At 44.2% G+C, this 17,120-nt stretch overlaps 1 protein-coding gene and 1 pseudogene across 1 annotated transcript; one reads left to right on the top strand and one right to left on the bottom strand.

Moving 5' to 3' along the window:
- Positions 1-565: 565 nt before the first annotated feature.
- LOC102475310 (transcription factor A, mitochondrial-like) lies at positions 566-1,636 on the bottom strand (annotated as a pseudogene).
- A 12,869-nt stretch (positions 1,637-14,505) lies between these two features.
- CIMIP2B (ciliary microtubule inner protein 2B) lies at positions 14,506-16,874 on the top strand. Its single transcript, XM_006143183.3, has 6 exons — positions 14,506-14,743; positions 15,071-15,285; positions 15,369-15,574; positions 15,768-15,819; positions 15,896-16,093; positions 16,702-16,874. Exons 1-6 carry the CDS (start codon positions 14,682-14,684, stop codon positions 16,788-16,790), a joined length of 822 nt encoding a protein of 273 aa, XP_006143245.1. The 5' UTR covers positions 14,506-14,681; the 3' UTR covers positions 16,791-16,874.
- The last annotated feature ends 246 nt before the right edge of the window (positions 16,875-17,120 follow it).

The raw sequence follows: 17,120 nt of genomic DNA, 5'->3' as shown, positions 1-17,120 counted from the left end.
ACTCTGAAAAAAAAAAAGACTACTCTTTCCACAGTTATCATCCAGTGTAAAACTTCACAGTCTGGGAAACCAGCAGTTAGCATAATGGCTATGTCACTGGACTCCCAGGTAGTCGACCGCAGTTGGCGTCCCGGACCCGGTGGCTTAAAACTCACGCCGGGTGCGTGTGCGTGTGTGCCCAAGATCCCAAGAGGAGAATGGAGGAGAAGGGATTGTGGCGTGACCATCCCCCCTGGGGGGTGATTTCTCGCTTTCTGTCTCTCTGTCTCTGTCTGGCGAGCACATGCACCCTATAGCGAAAACCTCTCCAAAAAAACAAAAAACAAAACAAAACAAAAAATCTTCACAGTCTGATTGACCTTTATCAAAGGTAAAATGGTTCGCTGCTACATTTCCATGAATTGTTTTGATCCTCAGTAGCTCCTAAACATAAAATAAATTTCACAAGAACTTTTACCTGCTATTTGGCTTTTCCAAAGCAAGATGTTAATATAAAATGTATTAAACTGGTAGAAGTAGAAGTCTATGGGATAAAGAAAAAGGCCTTGAATATAAAACATTTAGCAACTTTATACTTTCTAATTTTACAATATCTTCACATATTGTGACCTGAATGGTTTCATGTATCTATCCATCATGAACAGAACTCAATCTTCTATTTTAAGAATCTTCACTGCCCTTTTTTGTTTGCGGCTTCATTCTGCAGTGTATAAGATTTCATCCAACTTCAATAATTTGTTCTTCCCCAAATTTCATTTCATTAGCATAATGAATTTTATCATCTTTAGCAAGTTGAATATATACTAGCTTTTGAGAACTGGATAGATTTTTCCAGTTTTCATTTACAGTCTTTAGCTTTGCCTGTGATGAAGCATCCTTAGCTTTGTGGAAGCTTTCAGACAGAAAAATGTTACAAGTTGAGCGAGGTCTTTTGGCTTTTCAAGCATTGTTAACTCTTTTTTTTTTTTTAATGCTTTAGTTTTTAAACACTTTTTTATGATTTCTTTTTCCAAAGATAACACCTGACTCGGAGTTAGTTGTTCATGGATTCTGTTTATCTCTTCTTTGTTTGCCTGTCAATCTAACCTGTAAGCATCTTCATATTTTTTTCCCTCTGACTCAGGAGGTTCTCTGCATAGGTCAGCAATTTTTCTAATGAGTTCTGAATGTTTTGCATCTGGGTTCCGAGCTTTAAAGATGGGTAGCTGTTCTTTAGAAAGTCGAAGGTATGAAGTCACAGGCTTCTTTGGATAACTAGCCAAGGTAGTTGAAAACTATTTTGGTACATACATGAAACTGAAGGATGAGTGCAGTCGACTTCCACAGCCGGTGCACAGCTTGGCTCTGGACTTCCCCAGGGCACTCAGCACGCCCCACACATCCTGGAGATGTGCCATTGCACTGGCAGACTAGGCAGCAGCGGCCGCGTCTCAATCTCGCGTCTCAATCTCGTAGAGCCTCCTGACGTAAGAGAACAGCCCAATGATCTAGTGTAGTCTCTTTTAGCCGGAATGGTATTTAGAGGTGGGGTACAAAGGATATAAAGTTATTTGACCTTAAGAGTGCATAAATGAATATAGTCAATTACCGTTTCTTTTAAAAATAGTCTCTTCCAATCTTATTATGAAAAATTTCAAAAATGCAAAAAAGTTGAAGGAATATATGGTGAACACCTGTATACCCTTCTCTGAGTTTCATCAATTAACATTTTGTCATATTATTTCTCTTGGTCTCACATGGTATAATTGTTTTGGTCTGTTTTTCTGTTGTTATAACTTAATACCATAGACAGGGTAATTTGTAAAGAATAAAGGTTTTTTACAGCTCACAGTTCTGGAGGTCTAAGGTCAATCATGAGGCCACATCTGGAGGACCTTCATGCTGGTGGGAGCTCTCTGTACAGGCCCAAAGTGGAGCAGAGCATCACATGGTGAGAAGGTAAGAGTGTGTGTTAGCTTTGGTCTCTCTCCTTCCTCTTCTTATAAAAGCCACCAGTAATCATGGGGGTCCTACCCTGATGACCTTATCTAATCCTAGTTACCTTCCACAAGCTCTGCCTCTTAATACCATACATAGGTGGGTTAAGTTTCCACCCTCTTACTACAGTCACAAAGGCAACCAAATTTCAACACATGACTTTTTGGAGGACACATTTATACCATAGCAATAATAATATAATATGATACAATATTATACCATTTGAAATTAAGTTTTGTAGGCATCATGATGCTTCATCCCAAAATTGTTAACATTATCTCTTAAGATTATTTTCTTTTTTTTTATTTAACTTTATTCATTTATGTATTTATTTGTTTATTTCTGTTTGACCAGAGAGGGACAGAGAGAGAGAGAGAAAGTGAGAAAGCAAGCCGCCAGGTCCGGGACACAAACTGCAGTTGGCCATGTGGGAATCCAGCGCCTCCAACCACCACGCCACCTGCCCTCATAAGATTATTTTCTATGTAACCTTAATTCTGTATCACAGCTTGAATCATTTTCTTTCTTTGGCTTCTTGAGTCGCCTCACAATCCATTGACTTCTTCCAGATTTCCTTTGCTTGTTCTTAGCTTCCTTATCTCTCAACAGCGGCGCTCCCAGGATTCATTTTTGGACCTCTTTTCTTCTCTCTTTACACACACTGTGGATCATTTCATTAACTCCCAGGTTTAAATACTGTCTATATGGTGATGATTCTTAGTTTTCTTCTCTTATTTCAACCTGTATTCTGAACACTAGATTCCTATATTCAGTTGTTACTTACCATTTTCACTTGATCATCTAATTGCAATATCAGTGGGTACAAAGTAGAACCCTTGATTACTGCCCCTCTCCTCTAGCTCTTCTCTGTGTTCACCATCTTGATAAATCCAACCTAGTAGATGCCCAGGCAAGAAAATTTAGAGTTATCCTTGACTCCTCTCTTTCTATCTTATGTCCAGCCCATCAGCAAACTGTGTATGCTCTACCTTTGAAATCTATCTATAAACTGACTACTTAACCCAATCTAAGACACCATGTTTCTTACCTAGATTGTCACAGTATACTCTTTTTTGGTCTCTGTGACCTCACCCCCTACAGCCTATTCTCCACACAGCAGCCAGAATACTCTTTTAAAAATGTAAGATCACCTTACCTCTGCTCAAAACCTTCTGTCATCTCAAAATCAATTCCAAAATCTTCCCTATAATTCTATTTCTTTTCTTCAAATATTTGTATCTGAGATTTCTATCTCCTTCCTTAATACCTTGAAAAAAGTTGTGGCAGGGAACCAGCAGTTAGCGTAATGGCTATGTCGCTGGACTCCCACGTAGTCGACCGCGGTTCGTGTCCTGGACCCGGTGGCTTAAAACTCACACCAGGTGCGTGTGCATGCGTGCCCAAGATCCCGAGAGGAGAGTGGAGGAGAAGGGATTGCGGCATGACCATCCCCCCTGGGAGGTGATTTCTCGCTTTTTGTCTCTATGTCTCTGTCTGTCTGGCGAGCACACGCGCCCTATAGTGAAAACCTCTCCAAAAAAAAAAGTTGTGGCAGTAGACACTCTTATATTTTTTTATTTTTTCCTGCTAGAGGGCATGTGTGCTCACCAGAAAGATGCAGAAAGAGAAAGAGAGAGAAAGAGAGGGAGAGGGAGAGGAGAAAGCATCCCCATGAGGTATGGTCACACTGCAGTCCATTCTCCAGCTCTCCCTCCTTCCTGGGCATGCATGCACACAAGCCTGGTGTGTTTCCAAATGGCTGGGTCTGGTATTTGAACCACACAGTCAGCCATGTGGGATCCATTCACCTTAACCACCAGGCCATGAAACTGGAGATAGAACCAACTGAGACACTCTTATCTTATTCCTGATCTTTAAAATACCCCCCAGGGGGGATGGTCATGCCACAATCCCTTCTCCTCCATTCTCCTCTCTGGATCTTGGGCACGCACGCACACGCGCCCAGGGTGTTTTTTCTTTTCTTTTCTTTTTTTTTTTTGGAGAGTTTTTTTTCGCTATAGGGCGCGTGCGTTCGCCAGACAGAGAGAGACATAGAGACAGAAAGCGAGAAATCACCCCCCAGGGGGGATGGTCATGCCACAATCCCTCCTCCTCCACTCTCCTCTCAGGATCTTGGGCAAGCACGCACACGCGCCCGGCGTGAGTTTTAAGCCACCGGGTCCGGGACACAAACCGCAGTCAAATACCTGGGAGTCCAGTGACATAGCCATTACGCTAACTGCTGGTTCCTATTTATTTATTTAAATTTGACCAGTGAGGTACAGTGTGAGAGAGAGGAAAGTGAGAAAGCAAGCCACCAGGTCTGGGACTCGAACGACAGTCGACCAATGTGGGAGTCCAATGCCCTTAACCACCACACCACCTAAGAGAATACTTTTAATGTTTCACTAGTTAGTGTGATTGTAGATTTTGTTTTTGTTTTTTATTTCGTAGCTACTCATGCCAATTAGCTATTATCACAGAGTGCCATGTAAGTAACTATACCAAAACTCAGTGGCATGAGGCAATTATTTATTATTATAAATCTGTGAGTTGCCTGGGGCCAGCATTCTCCATTGGGATTGGCTAGAGGAGTTTTCCTCTATCCACCTGTGTCTCATCTTCCTCCTGAGACCAGCAGGATAGCCTGGGCTTGTTCTTCTCATGCTGCTGAAAGGACAAGAAGACAAGACCACTTATGCAACTGCTTTTCATGTTCTTGGGTCACATGCCTGTCAACACTCTGATTTTCAAAGTCATTTGCCCAGGCTCTAAGTATATGGTCTATAGAGGTGGTGGTAGGATGGGTGAGAATATTTCTTAACAGATACATTCATTTTCAGATGTTAAACTAACATTACATTTGTAGGATAAATATATTACTATTTGTATTTAGTGACTCTCCATGGTTGCTATAGGGATTACAATCGTAGTCAAACTGTTGAATGACAAAGATAAAACCTTTAAAGGAGCAAAAGAAGAACGCATGTACAGGGAAACAATATAATTAATGACTGACTTCTCAGCCAGAAGGCATGATGCTTAACTTTTTGAGAAAATTCCAAACTCTTCTTGTTTATTGAGTTTTAATTTCAATTGTTTTATTTCTAGAAGTTTTATTTTTAAAATTTTTGCATGGCCATTGTTAAGATCCCCCCTGCTTTATAATTTTTTAATTAATTAATTTTTTCAGAGATTTTTGCCTTAGTGCATATGTGCTCACTGGAGAGAGAGACAGAGATAGTGAGAGAGAAAGTGAGAAACCACCCCGCAGGGGGATGGCCTCACCACAGTCCCTTCTCCTCCATTGTCCTGGGATCTTGAGCATGCACGCACATGTGCCCAGACTGAGTTTGAAGTCACTGTATCTGGGACTCAAACCACAGTTGGCTATGCGGGAGCATAGCAACATAATATCTGCTGGTCCCTATAATTTTAAAATTTAACTAATTTATTTCTTCTGTGCGTGAGGGAGCGAGAGGGAGAGGGACATTTCCTACGGGGTGTCTTCATACTGTCTCTCTGTTGGCCTCAGCCAGCATGGATCACATGCAGGAGCACTGCCCAGTGCATACACAGTGACCCTGAGGTGTGAACCTGGGACCTTCCATGTGGGTTCAGCATTCCAGACCATTATGTTCCCCTGTGCACTGTGGCTGCCCCAATAATTATATCTTAAATCCTTTAATTTATGTTATTATTATTATTTTAGGTTTTGCTATAGTGTGTGTGCATGTCAGAGACAGAGAGAGACAGGGAGAGGGAAGGTGAGAAATCACCCCTGGGGGTTGGCCATGCCATAATCCCTTCTTCTCCATTTTTTCTCTTGGGATTTTAGGCATGCATGCACACTCACCTGGTGTGATTTTCAAGCTACCAGGTCCTGGACTTGAACACTGGTCAGCTATGTGGGACTCCAGTGCCTTAACCTAACCACATCACCTGCTGGCCCCTGTAGTTTTTTTTTTTTTTTTACTATGAGCTTGAATATCTTGGAAATTCATCTGTGGGAATTCTCTTTTCTTTTCTTTTCTTTTCTTTTCTTTTCTTCCTCCCTCCACCCCTCCCTCCCTCCCTTTCTTTCTTTCTTTTCTTTCTTTCCTTTCTTTTCTTTTATCAAAGCTGGGTTACTCCAGGGAGGATTGACTTTTTCCAGGGTTCCTGGGTTTAGAATTACATTACCAGTTTAGAATTACATTAAACTGTGGTGCCAGCAGGTGGCATGGAGGTTATGGAGGCTTAACCCCACATTGTTAACTCCATAGTTTGAGCCTAGACCAGTGGTTTGAAAAATCACACCAGTTGTATGTGTGTGCTTGTCCATGGTCCTGAGAGGAGACTGGAGGAGAAGGGATTGTGGCATGGTCATCCTCTTAGAGGGTGATTTCTCACTTTTGCTCTCTCTCTGTCTCTCTTTGGGGAGCGCATGCACTCTATAAAAAAAAAAAGTTTAAACTGAAAATTTTTTTTCTTTTTTCGGAGAGATTTTTCTATAGGGCGCATGCGCTCGCCAGAAAGACAGAGAGAGACAGAGAGACAGAAAGTGAGAAATCACCCCCCAGGGAGGATGGCCATGCCACAATCCCTTCTCCATTCTCCTCTCAGGATCTTGGGCACACACGCACATGGGCCCAGCATGAGTTTAAGCCGCTGGGTCCAGGACTCGAACCCGGTCGACTACATGGGAGTCAAGCGACATAGCCATTACACTGTTGGTCCCTAACTGAAAATTTTTTTAGAAGTTTTTTTGCTATAGGGTGTGTGTGCTCACCAGAAAGAGAGACAGAAAGCGAGAAATCACCCCCCAGGGAGGATGGCCATGCCACAATCCCTTCTCCATTCTCCTCTTGGGATCTTGGACACACATACACATGTGCCTGGCGTAAGTTTAAGCCACTGGATCCAGGACTTGAACTGTAGTCGACTACATGGGAGTCCAGCGACATAGCCATTATGCTAACTGCTGGTCCCTAAACTGAAATTTTTTAAAAAAGAATTATTTATTCAATCTTATTTATTATTATTTTTAAAGAATTATTTTATTTAACTTTATTTATTTATTTTAATTTGACTAGAGAGGGACAGAGTGAGAGAGAGAGAGAGAGAGGGAAAGTGAGAAACCAAGCCACCAGGTCTGGGACTCGAACCGCAGTCAGTCATGTGGGAGTCCAGTGTCTTTAACTACCGTGCCACCTGCTGGTCCCATTGTTATCTTAAAAATTTGTTATAGGGCACATGCACTCACCAGAGAGAGATAGAGAAGGTGAGAAAGCAAGCCACCAAGTCCAGGACTCAAACCATGGTCTGTTACGTGGGAGTCCAGTGCTTCAACTACCACACCACCTGCTGGCCCCTTAAACTGAAATCTTTATCTTGATATTATTTCAGACTATTCAGGTAGAGTGGGTTCTATCAGCAAAAATGGATAAGCCAGTTTGTAATTATGAATCTTCTTCTGGGAAGGTATGTTCTTCTTTTCTACTTGGTACCACCTTTTAAGATAGGCAGCTTTCCTTATAGTTCCCTGAGGAAGGGGATGAGGGGCAGATTAATTCCTAGTTTGCTGTTAAGACTAAGGAGAGAAAGAGATAGAGAGGGAAAGTGAGAAATCACCCCCCAGGGAGGATGGCCACACTACAATCCCTTCTCCATTCTTCTCTCAGGAATTTTGTGCACACACACTTGCCTAGCCTGGTTTTCAAGCTGTTGAGTCCAGGACCTGAACCATTCAGTCGGCCATGTAGGATCCAGCCACCCTAACCCAGGCACCACCTGTGGGCCTGGGGGCAGATCTTTGAACATGCTGATTCTATGCAGGAGAAGTCTTCTATTGGCCTCCTCCACCCTGGGTGGTCACTGAGTTTTGTCTCCTTTTCTTTGTTCTTCATGAGTCTATAAAAATGAACCTCAAATTCATGTGACTTAGCAAATATCATTAAGACAAAACTAGATTCTGTATTTTGCCTACCTTTTGTTTTCTGATGACTTGCCTACTTAAAAAAAATGCACATTGTGATATGATTGACATACAAAAAGCTTGACATTTTAAATGTAAATAACTTGAGGAATTTGGAGATAAGTATACAGCCATAAAACCATCACTGTGGTCAATGCCATAAACCTATCTGTCATCTTCAAACATGTCCCCCTGCCCTATTTATTTATTTAGTGATAAAACCACGTAAGATGTAGCCTCTTTTGGTTTATTAGCATCTCAGAAGTGCATAATGGAAAAAGAAACCTACCTTCTTAGCAAATTTTATGGTATACACTATTGTTACTTATAGGCCCTGTGTTATTCAGTACATTTCACTGACTTATTTGTCAACAAATTGTTCTTAGTGTACATTTATTGGTATCATGCCACCAAATACAGGGTGTTTTTAAGGTAGCCCCTCTCCACGTAACATTTCCTACCAACTCCAGTTCACATTTTATTGCTTTTGTTTATTTATTTATTTATTTTTTTTTTGGAGAGGTTTTTGCTATAGGGCGCTCACGCTCACCAGAAAGAGACAGAGAGAGTCAGAGAGACAAAGTGAGAAATCACCCCCCCAGGGGAGATGGCTATGCCACAATCCCTTCTTCTGCATTCACCTCTCAGGATCTTGGGCACACATGCACATGTGCCCGGCATGAGTTTAAGCCACCGGGTCCAGAACTCAAACTGCGGTTGACTACATGGGAGTCCAGCGACATAGCCATTATGCTAACTGGGAGTCCAGTGATATAGCCATTACGCTAACTGATGGTCCCTTATGTTGTTGTTTTTGAGGACAGAGTGTGTCCTTAAAGACTCTCTGGGTGAGACTAGCAATACCTTGGTGACCTATATAAGTTGGAGTTGTTTGCTTTGTATAGTCCTTTGAACACCCACCTGTTCTGTCATAATGCTGAAAGTGGAAGTTTCCCTGATGTGTCATCTAACTGGTAGTGCTGGCTCATAAAGATCATGATATTTGAGTATATTTTCCATGTAATAAGCTATCTTAGAGTACTTATTTTTTTAAGTTTATTTCTTCCTTGAAAGATACAGAGTTAGGCATCCCCAACAGGGTCTTCATTCTGCAATCCACTCCCAGTCTCAGCTGGCCTGGCTCACAGCTCGTTCAGGGAGATCCCAGGACACGAACTCAGGACCTTTCCCATGTGGGTCCAGTTGCATTACTGCCATGCCACTTCCTGGTCCTACAGTACTTTCATTCTCATTGTTTTTAGTTTATTTCTCAGGGTTTTGTAGTTAGGCAGATAGTAAATGTTTTCTCTTCCTAACCCAATATTTATGGTTTTTATTAATAATAAAGGTGATAGTGATCATCCTTGTCTTGGTTCTGACTTTTCTAAGGTGAAGGGCTGTCAGCTATACATACTAGCTTCCATCTCATCTCATGGCAAATATAGTTAATCCTTAGTACTTTTTCTTGCTAAGACCTGACCCTATTTTAGAAACCTCCCCAGTAAATTCTCATTAAGTGACTGCTGTCAATTGGATTTAGCCCAACAGATGAAATCTATTTTCTAATCCTGGCTCTGGTGTTTCTCCTAGATGTAATTTGATATTGGGTGTCCATTTCAGATATTCTTTATAATTTTTCTATTCCTGGTTTACTAAAAGTTCTTTTAAAAAAAATCACAGGTGGCTATTTAGTTTTATAAAATATTTTTTCTAATATCTTTCGGGGCAACCGAATATCTTTTATTTCATTTGGTTTAGTCCGGGACTCGAACCGCAGTTGACTACATGGGAGTCCAGAGACATAGCCATTATGCTAACTGCTGGTCCCAATTTATTTATTTATTTTAATTTGAGCAGACACACACACACACACACACACACACACACACACATACACACACACACACAGAGAGAGAGAGAGAGAGAGATAAAGTGAGAAAGCAAGCCACCAGGTCTGGGACTCGAACCGTGGTCAGCCATGTGGGAGTGTCCAGCACCTTAACCATCACACCACCTGCTGGTCCCTATTTTTATTTTTTTAATTGCCCGAAGGTGTGTGAACTCACCAAAGAGAGACAGAGAGAAAAAAGAGCAAGAGGAAGAAAGCACCATCTATCTCCATGGGGCATAGTCACACTGTCTTGTAGTCTTTTTTTTTTTTTTTTTTTTTGCCATAGAGCACATGTGCTCACTAGAGACATGGGAGGGAACAGTTACATCACAATCCCTTCTCTTCCATTCTCCTCTTGGGATTTTAGGCATGCACACACATACGCCTGGCATGTTTTTTCAGGCCACTGGGTCTGGGACTTGAACCGTGGAGCTGACCAGGTAGGATCCAGTGCTTTAACCACCTTGCCAACTGCTAGCCCTTCTCCCTTGGGAAAAAAAAAATTGCTTGTGGGTATGTATGCTTGCCAGATAGAGCAAGATAGAGAGGCGAGAGAGAGAAATTGACCCTATAGGGAATTGTCATGCTGCAATTCCTTCTCCTCCACTTATTTGTCCTCTTGGGATTTTAAGTACACAGGCATACACACCCAGCGTGTTTTCCTTTTTTATTAAGAATTATTTATTTAATTATATTTATTCATTCATTTATCTTAATTTAGCCAGAGAGAGACAGAGAGAGAGATAGAGAAAGGAAGAGAAAGAAAGCAAGCCACCAGGTCCAGGATTCAAACCAGTCGGCCATGTGGGAGTGTCCAGCACCTTAGCCACCACACCACCTGCTGATCTCCTCTTTCTTTTTTTTTAACAGAGATTTTTGCTATTATTTTTGAACTTACTAGAGAGACAGAGAGACAGAAAGCAAGTAACCACCCCTTGGGGGGATGACCAGGCTGCAATCCCTTCTCCATTTTCCTCTTAGGATCTTGGGCACGCATACACATACATGCACCCAGCGTGAGGTTTTTTTTTTTTTTTGTATAATTATTTTATACCAAAATAAGAAAGAAAGTGAGAAAGCAAGCTGCCAGGTCTGGGACTCAAATCAGCCATGTGGGAATTCAGTGCCCTTAACCACCATGCCACCTGCAGGCCCCTCAGCGTGAGTTTTAAGTCGCAGGATCCGAGACTTGAACCACAGTCAATTATGTAGGAGTCCAGCGATGCAACCATTGTGCCATATGTTGGTCCTCCCTACCCCAGTGCGTTTTTCAAGTTACAAGGGCTGGGATTTGAACTGTGGTGAGCCATATGGGATCCTGCTTGCTTAAGCAAGGATTTTGGATGAGCACACATGTGCGCCCAGCCTGTTTCAAGTTGCCAGGTCCAGGATTCAAACTGCTGTCGGCCATGTAGAAGTATAGCACCTTAACCACTACACCATCTGCTGGCCCCTTATTTTGTTTTTTTAAACAGCTTTTATAATAACCAGTTCAATTGTTTTTCTGTTCTCTGATTTATTGGTTTCTATTAGCTTTATAAATTTCTCCTATTTTCCTTAGATGTGTGATATTTCTCTAGCCTCTCGAGCTTTTAATTACTAGCTAGTCAATTTAGTCAGTAGGCTAGCTGGTGTTAGAAATGCTAACCTGGCTAATCTGTTTGCAGCCTGTCCTGCTAAAGCCTTCATGATCCGTACCACAGGCCCTCGCCCCTCCCTATGCACAGCTGATTCATAAGGGTGGTGCCTCTTCATCTGCTGTAAGGCCAGGCTGGAGATAAGCGTGGTATAGACAGGGCTCACCTTTATTTAACCATCCTTCCTGGGAACATGGAAGACTTCGCTTCTGAGCCCTGAATACTAACGACTAGTAAATCTGGGCAAAGGTTATACTTTTCCTGCAACTTTACTGGAAGTTAATGATTTTTTTTTTGAGTTTTTTATTCAATTTTATTGAGAAGGAAAGTGAGAAAGCAAGCCATGAGGTTTGGGTTCTGAACCTTTGTCAGCCATGTGGGAGTCCAGCGCCAGTTTACTACCACACCACCTTCTGGCTCCTAAAAGTTTACCTTTTTTCCAGACTAAAAAGATTTTAAAATACAGATGCCAGTGCCCTAGTCCCAGAATAAACTACAAATGGCTGGGCATGACTTTTTTTCTATAGGCTGCATGCACTTGCCAGAGAGAAAGCACTGTCTGTGGGGCATGGTCATACTGCAGTCCCCTTCTCTTCCATCGCTCTCCTTTTGTCACTCCAGGCATGCATGCACATGCTCCAGGAGTGTTTCTCAAACTGGGACTTGATCCCAGCCATGTGGGATCCTGTCGCCTTAACCACCAGGCCAGAAGCTGCCGCAGCATGAATATTTTGAAAAATCACTCTAGAAAGCCAGCTAGTGGCATGGTGGTTAGGGTGGCAGAATCCCACAAGGCCGACTGTGTTGTTCAAGCCTGGGTCCAGTGGCTGGAAATACATATGTGGCATGTGTGTGTGTGCCTGAAACCCCAAGAGGAGAAACAGAGAAAGGACTGCTATGTTTCCATCCCCCATGGGGGCTGCTTTCTCTTCCCCTCGCTCTTTTGTTTCTCTCCAGCGATCACATGTGCCCTTCAGCAAAAAAAAAAAGAAAAAAAAATTAAGTAGAAAAATCACTCTACATAATTCTGAAGCAGTGTGCTGAAGAAATCACTGTTGCAGTGATGGTGGGAAGTGGGAGGCAGAGATTTCCTGAAGAGTCACACGTGCAAGTTATAAGGAAATGGAACTAACAGTGACAGAAAGCACACTCCCACACACCATGGGGAGTGGTCACTCTGCAATCTTTTTTTTTTTTTTTAAATTATTTTATTTTATCTTTATTTATTTATTTTAATTTGACCAGAGAGGAACAGAGAGAGAGAGGGGGAAAGTGAGAAAGCAAGCCGCCAGGTCCAGGACTTGAACTGCCATTGGCCATGTGGGAGTCCATAGCCCTTAACTACCACACCACCTGCTGGCCCCTACTGCAATCCCTTCTCTATTTCTCCCTCCTTTGAGGATTTTGGGCATGTAGGCAAATATGCTGGCCATGTTTTCAAGCTGCCAGGTCTGAGATTCAAACCGTAGTCGGCCACACCATGGTGGACCTTTTTAAAAATATTAATTACAAAAAATTGTTTTTTTAGGCTTTTTTCATAGGGCATGTGCACTTGGTAAAGAGAAACGGAGAGAGGGAAGGGAGAAGTCACTCTCTCCAGGGGAGACAGCCACTCCATAATCCCTTCTCCATTCTTGGGATTTTAGGCATGCATGCACACATGCCTGGTGTGATCCTCAAGCTGCCAGGTGCAGGACTCGAACTATGGTGAGCCATGTAGGAATCCAGTGCTTTAATCACCACAGCATCTGCTGCCCCCCCCTTTTTTTCTAATTAAAAAAATATATATATATTTGCCTAAGGACACATGAGACCACCAGAGAGAGGGAGAGGGAGAAAGGACCCCTAATGGGGTGTGGTCACACCATAATCCCTCCTCATTTCTCCATCCTGTTGGGATTTTGGGCACATATGGACATGTGCCTGGTGTGTTTTTCAAGTAGAGCCAGGATTTGAACCTTGGTTAGGTATGCGGGATCCAGTTCCCTTAATCATTGTGCTACTGGCAGGCCTGGCTAGTTTATTTCAACCTTCATACTAGACTTTAGAGAATTCAGGTAAAGAAGTTAACTCACCTGCTCAGCGAGGTTAGGTACATAAAAGGGCACAAGCTCTTTCGAGTCCCTGACTCTCTGACCTCACACACATACTTTTCTCCCTCCCCTACAATTCTGGCTTCATAGTGACAAAACACATGGACATACGTTAATTTGAGCCTCACACAATGTGTGTGTGGGGTGTGGGGAAGGAGGTGTAGTATCTGTATTTTATAAATGAAGATTGTGGAGTTCAGAGTTGCACAGAAGTGCGTAGAACTGAGCCTTTCTGACTCCCCCGAGGTGCACGATCTGCAAGGTGGTGTGCCTGGCACAGCGCGGCACAGTTGTTCAAAGGATGATTCAGATTATAGTAGGCAATCAGGAAAGGATTCTTGTTAAATTATGTCATCAAAAATAAACTTAATGTCACTTGCCCTCTATCACCTTCCCTCTGGGCTTGGGCTCCCCTCATAGCCTCTTTCCCCAGTAACTCCATTCATCCCCTTTGACCAAGACTCACAAGAAGCACAGTATCTGTATCTTCTCAGGGAGGGGCTCAAAAAGGAAGGGTTTTTTGAGTGTTTCTTTTTTTGCCTTAGGGTGCACGTGCTTGTGTGTATGTGTGTGTGTGTAGGGGTGGGATAGGGGGAGACAGAGACAGAGGGAAAGTGAGAAATCTGCCTCCCATGCTCCCCCGCCCCAGATGGCTATGCTCTAATCCCTTCTCTTTCACTCTCCTTTTGGCATTTTTGGAACGCATGCATTCGCCCCAGGTCCAGAACTCAAATCTTGATCATCCATACTGGAGTCCAGTGATGTAACAGCTACACCATCTTCTGGCCCTGCAAGAATGGTCTTTTGAGACAGAGCTGAATGGCCCTAAAAGCTGCTCTCCCGCCTCTCACCTTATAGCTTCCTTTGTTTCTGGAACTTGGGGAGGGAGGGCTGTCCTCCTCGGCTTCCTCCCTGCCCCATGTGGCAGCACATTTGTCCCGGGGCTGACAGAGCAATGTCAACGAAGCTCTCCAGTTCTGCTTGTCTTGGCCCAAGCAGTCATCACTCGAGTGCCTGGTCCCTCTCCTCTTAGCTCCGCCTCCTCTCTCTGGCCCCACACCCCTAGACACAGTACACACAGTCCAGAGCTGTGGCTCAAAGAAAACAAAAGGGACTGCCTGGTTCCTATGGCTGTGGCCAGCACCTTCAGACCGGGGCTCAACTCTCGGAAGCCTCATTATATCCCAGGGTAAGACTTCTCAGAGCACTCCCTTGCTGGCTTCTAGGAATAGGGGTATAGGACTTGTATGCCTATACCTTGGGGCCAAGGCTGGGTCTCCAGATGGAGAAGAAAGGGCAAGGGAATAGTGAGAGCTGGCCCTGCCAGGAAGCTGTGTTGTCCTCTCCATGGGAGCAGGGAGAGGATCAAGAGCTCAGCAGAGAATTGAGAAATGTCTGCTCTAAATCTACATGCAGCCGAGTCTATAAAGATCAGGGTTTCCAAAGCCTCTGCTTCTGTCTCTGGGGATGGGGGCAAGTAGATTCCGGAGGTGAGTGGTTGGGTCCTGTGCTACAGGTACACTGGACATTGCCCGTTCAGCATGGGCCAGACCTATGGGCAGATGACCGGTCAACTACTTCGAGGCCCTCCTGGTCTAGCCTGGCCCCCTGCCCACCGCACACTTCTGCCTCCCATTCGGCCTCCAAGATCTCCCGAGATTCCCAGGCGGAACCCACGTCTCAGGTGTGGCCATGAGAGGCTCAGCTCCAGCATGATCCCTGGGTACACAGGTTTGTACACAGGTACGATCACGTGCCCCACCTCAGATCATGAGCCCTGATACTAACATCTTCCTCATGCTCTGCCCACCCAGGTTTTGTTCCCCGGGCACAGTTCATCTTCGCCAAAAACTGCAGCCAGGTCTGGGCTGAGGCTCTGAATGATTTTACCCAGTGGCACGGCAGGAAATGGAGTGAGGAGCAGTCAGAGGCGGCCACAGGAGAAAAAGACACAGAGAATGACCAAGAGCCAGAGCCAGAGCCAGAGCCAGAGCCAGAGCAGGAGGCCGAGAAGCAGAAGGTAGAAGTTAAGACCAAGCAGGCTGGTGGAGAGTGCTGGGTGTGTGGGGGGCATAGGAGCAGGGTGGTTGTGGGTACACTGCATGGCTGGTGATGGTGGGGGTTAATTGGTGGCCACGCCCCTCTGGGATCTTGCATTCCAGCCCAGGGGCTGAACTTGATAGCTCTATTTTTCTTCCATCAACTCTCAAAAGGCTTCCCCCTACTCCATGGATGACAGAGACCCTCTGAAGTTTTTTATGTCAGGTGAGAGGTGGTGGTAATGATGAAACACATGGGGAAGTCCCCAAGGACGTCCTGACTCAGTGTCTCCATCCCCCAGGGTTCACTGGCTACGTGCCTCGTGCCCGCTTCCTCTTCGGCTCCAGCTTTCCTGTGCTCACTAACCAGGCACTGCAGGAATTTGGGCAGAAGTACTCACGGGGTAGAATCCAGAAGGATCCCGAACATCTCCCTGTACTTCCCAGAACCTACCCTCAGAACCTGGGTCTTTTACCTAACTATGGGGGCTATGTGCCAGGTGAGGACAGCCCCAGTGGGAGACTTTGTGGACTGGAAAGTTTGTGTGGGGGGATAGGTGGCATGGCAAGGAACTAAGAGATATGGGGGAACTTCAGTCATGTGGTTCAGGTTTTTATGATTTTTTGTTGTACTTTAAAAAATATTTATTTATTATCATTGTTTTTCAATTTTTGACTAGAGAGACTGAGTGGCAGAGAAAGAGGGAGAAAGAGAAGAAACCACCAGGCTCAGGATTTGAACTGCAGTCGGCCATGTGGGAGTCCAGCGCCTTTAACCACCATGCCAGCCACCTGCCGGCACTATAATTTTTTAAATTTAACTTTATTTATTATTATTTTAATTTGACCAGAGAAAGAGAGGGAAAGTGAGAAAGCAAGCTGCCAGGTCGGGGACTTGAACCACATTTGGCCATGTGAGAATCCAGCACCCTTAACCACCATGCAGGCCCTGTTTCAAGTTTATTATTAATGGAGGTAGCTCACAGTGGGGAGTTGAGACCAGAGTTTAGAGAGCAGTATGGAGGGTGTAGGCGACAGGCTGAGATGAAATGGGTTTTCTATGCCACTGGCTATACGTAACAGACTCTCTTATGCCCCCTCCCCCCAGGGTATAAGTTCCAGTTTGGACACACATTTGGGCATCTCACCCATGATGCTCTGGGCCTCACCACTTTCCAGAAGCAGCTCCTGGCTTAGGTACCTGGGATTCAAGTCCTCCCTTCCCTTTTCATCCTATCCCAGCCATCCTTTTGGAAGAATGAGTGGTGGGTCGGTGTGTTGGGGAAGAGCATAAAGAGAAATTGGTCTGGAGGCTAAGCACCTTTTTTATTAATAGGAGTAATAAATAAATAAATAAATACATAAACAGAAGCCTGGGTTCCTCCTCCCTCTCCTGATGACCAGGCACTGGCCACAGCCTATTTACAGCGAGGGGGCTTAGGTATCTGGCCCCAATACTGTTACTCCTCCTTACCACCACCGGCCTAGGGAGCCCTGCAAGGGGCCTCTGGGCCAACTCCCTTCATA

The sequence above is a fragment of the Tupaia chinensis genome, unplaced genomic scaffold (genome assembly GCF_000334495.1).
Source record: "Tupaia chinensis unplaced genomic scaffold, TupChi_1.0 Scaffold000093_1, whole genome shotgun sequence".
Lineage (NCBI taxonomy): Eukaryota > Metazoa > Chordata > Mammalia > Scandentia > Tupaiidae > Tupaia > Tupaia belangeri.
The sequence above is the reverse complement of the archived record's forward strand: the minus strand, read 5'-3'. Positions and strand labels throughout refer to the sequence as shown.

Excerpts from the sequence above, each read along its gene's own strand:
- CIMIP2B (XM_006143183.3), top strand. The coding sequence starts at position 14,682 with ATGGCTGTGGCCAGCACCTTCAGACCGGGGCTCAACTCTCGGAAGCCT. Across the intron at positions 15,286-15,368 it reads CATGATCCCTGGGTACACAG|GTTTTGTTCCCCGGGCACAG; the intron begins GTTTGTACACAG and ends CTGCCCACCCAG. Across the intron at positions 16,094-16,701 it reads CTATGGGGGCTATGTGCCAG|GGTATAAGTTCCAGTTTGGA; the intron begins GTGAGGACAGCC and ends CCCTCCCCCCAG.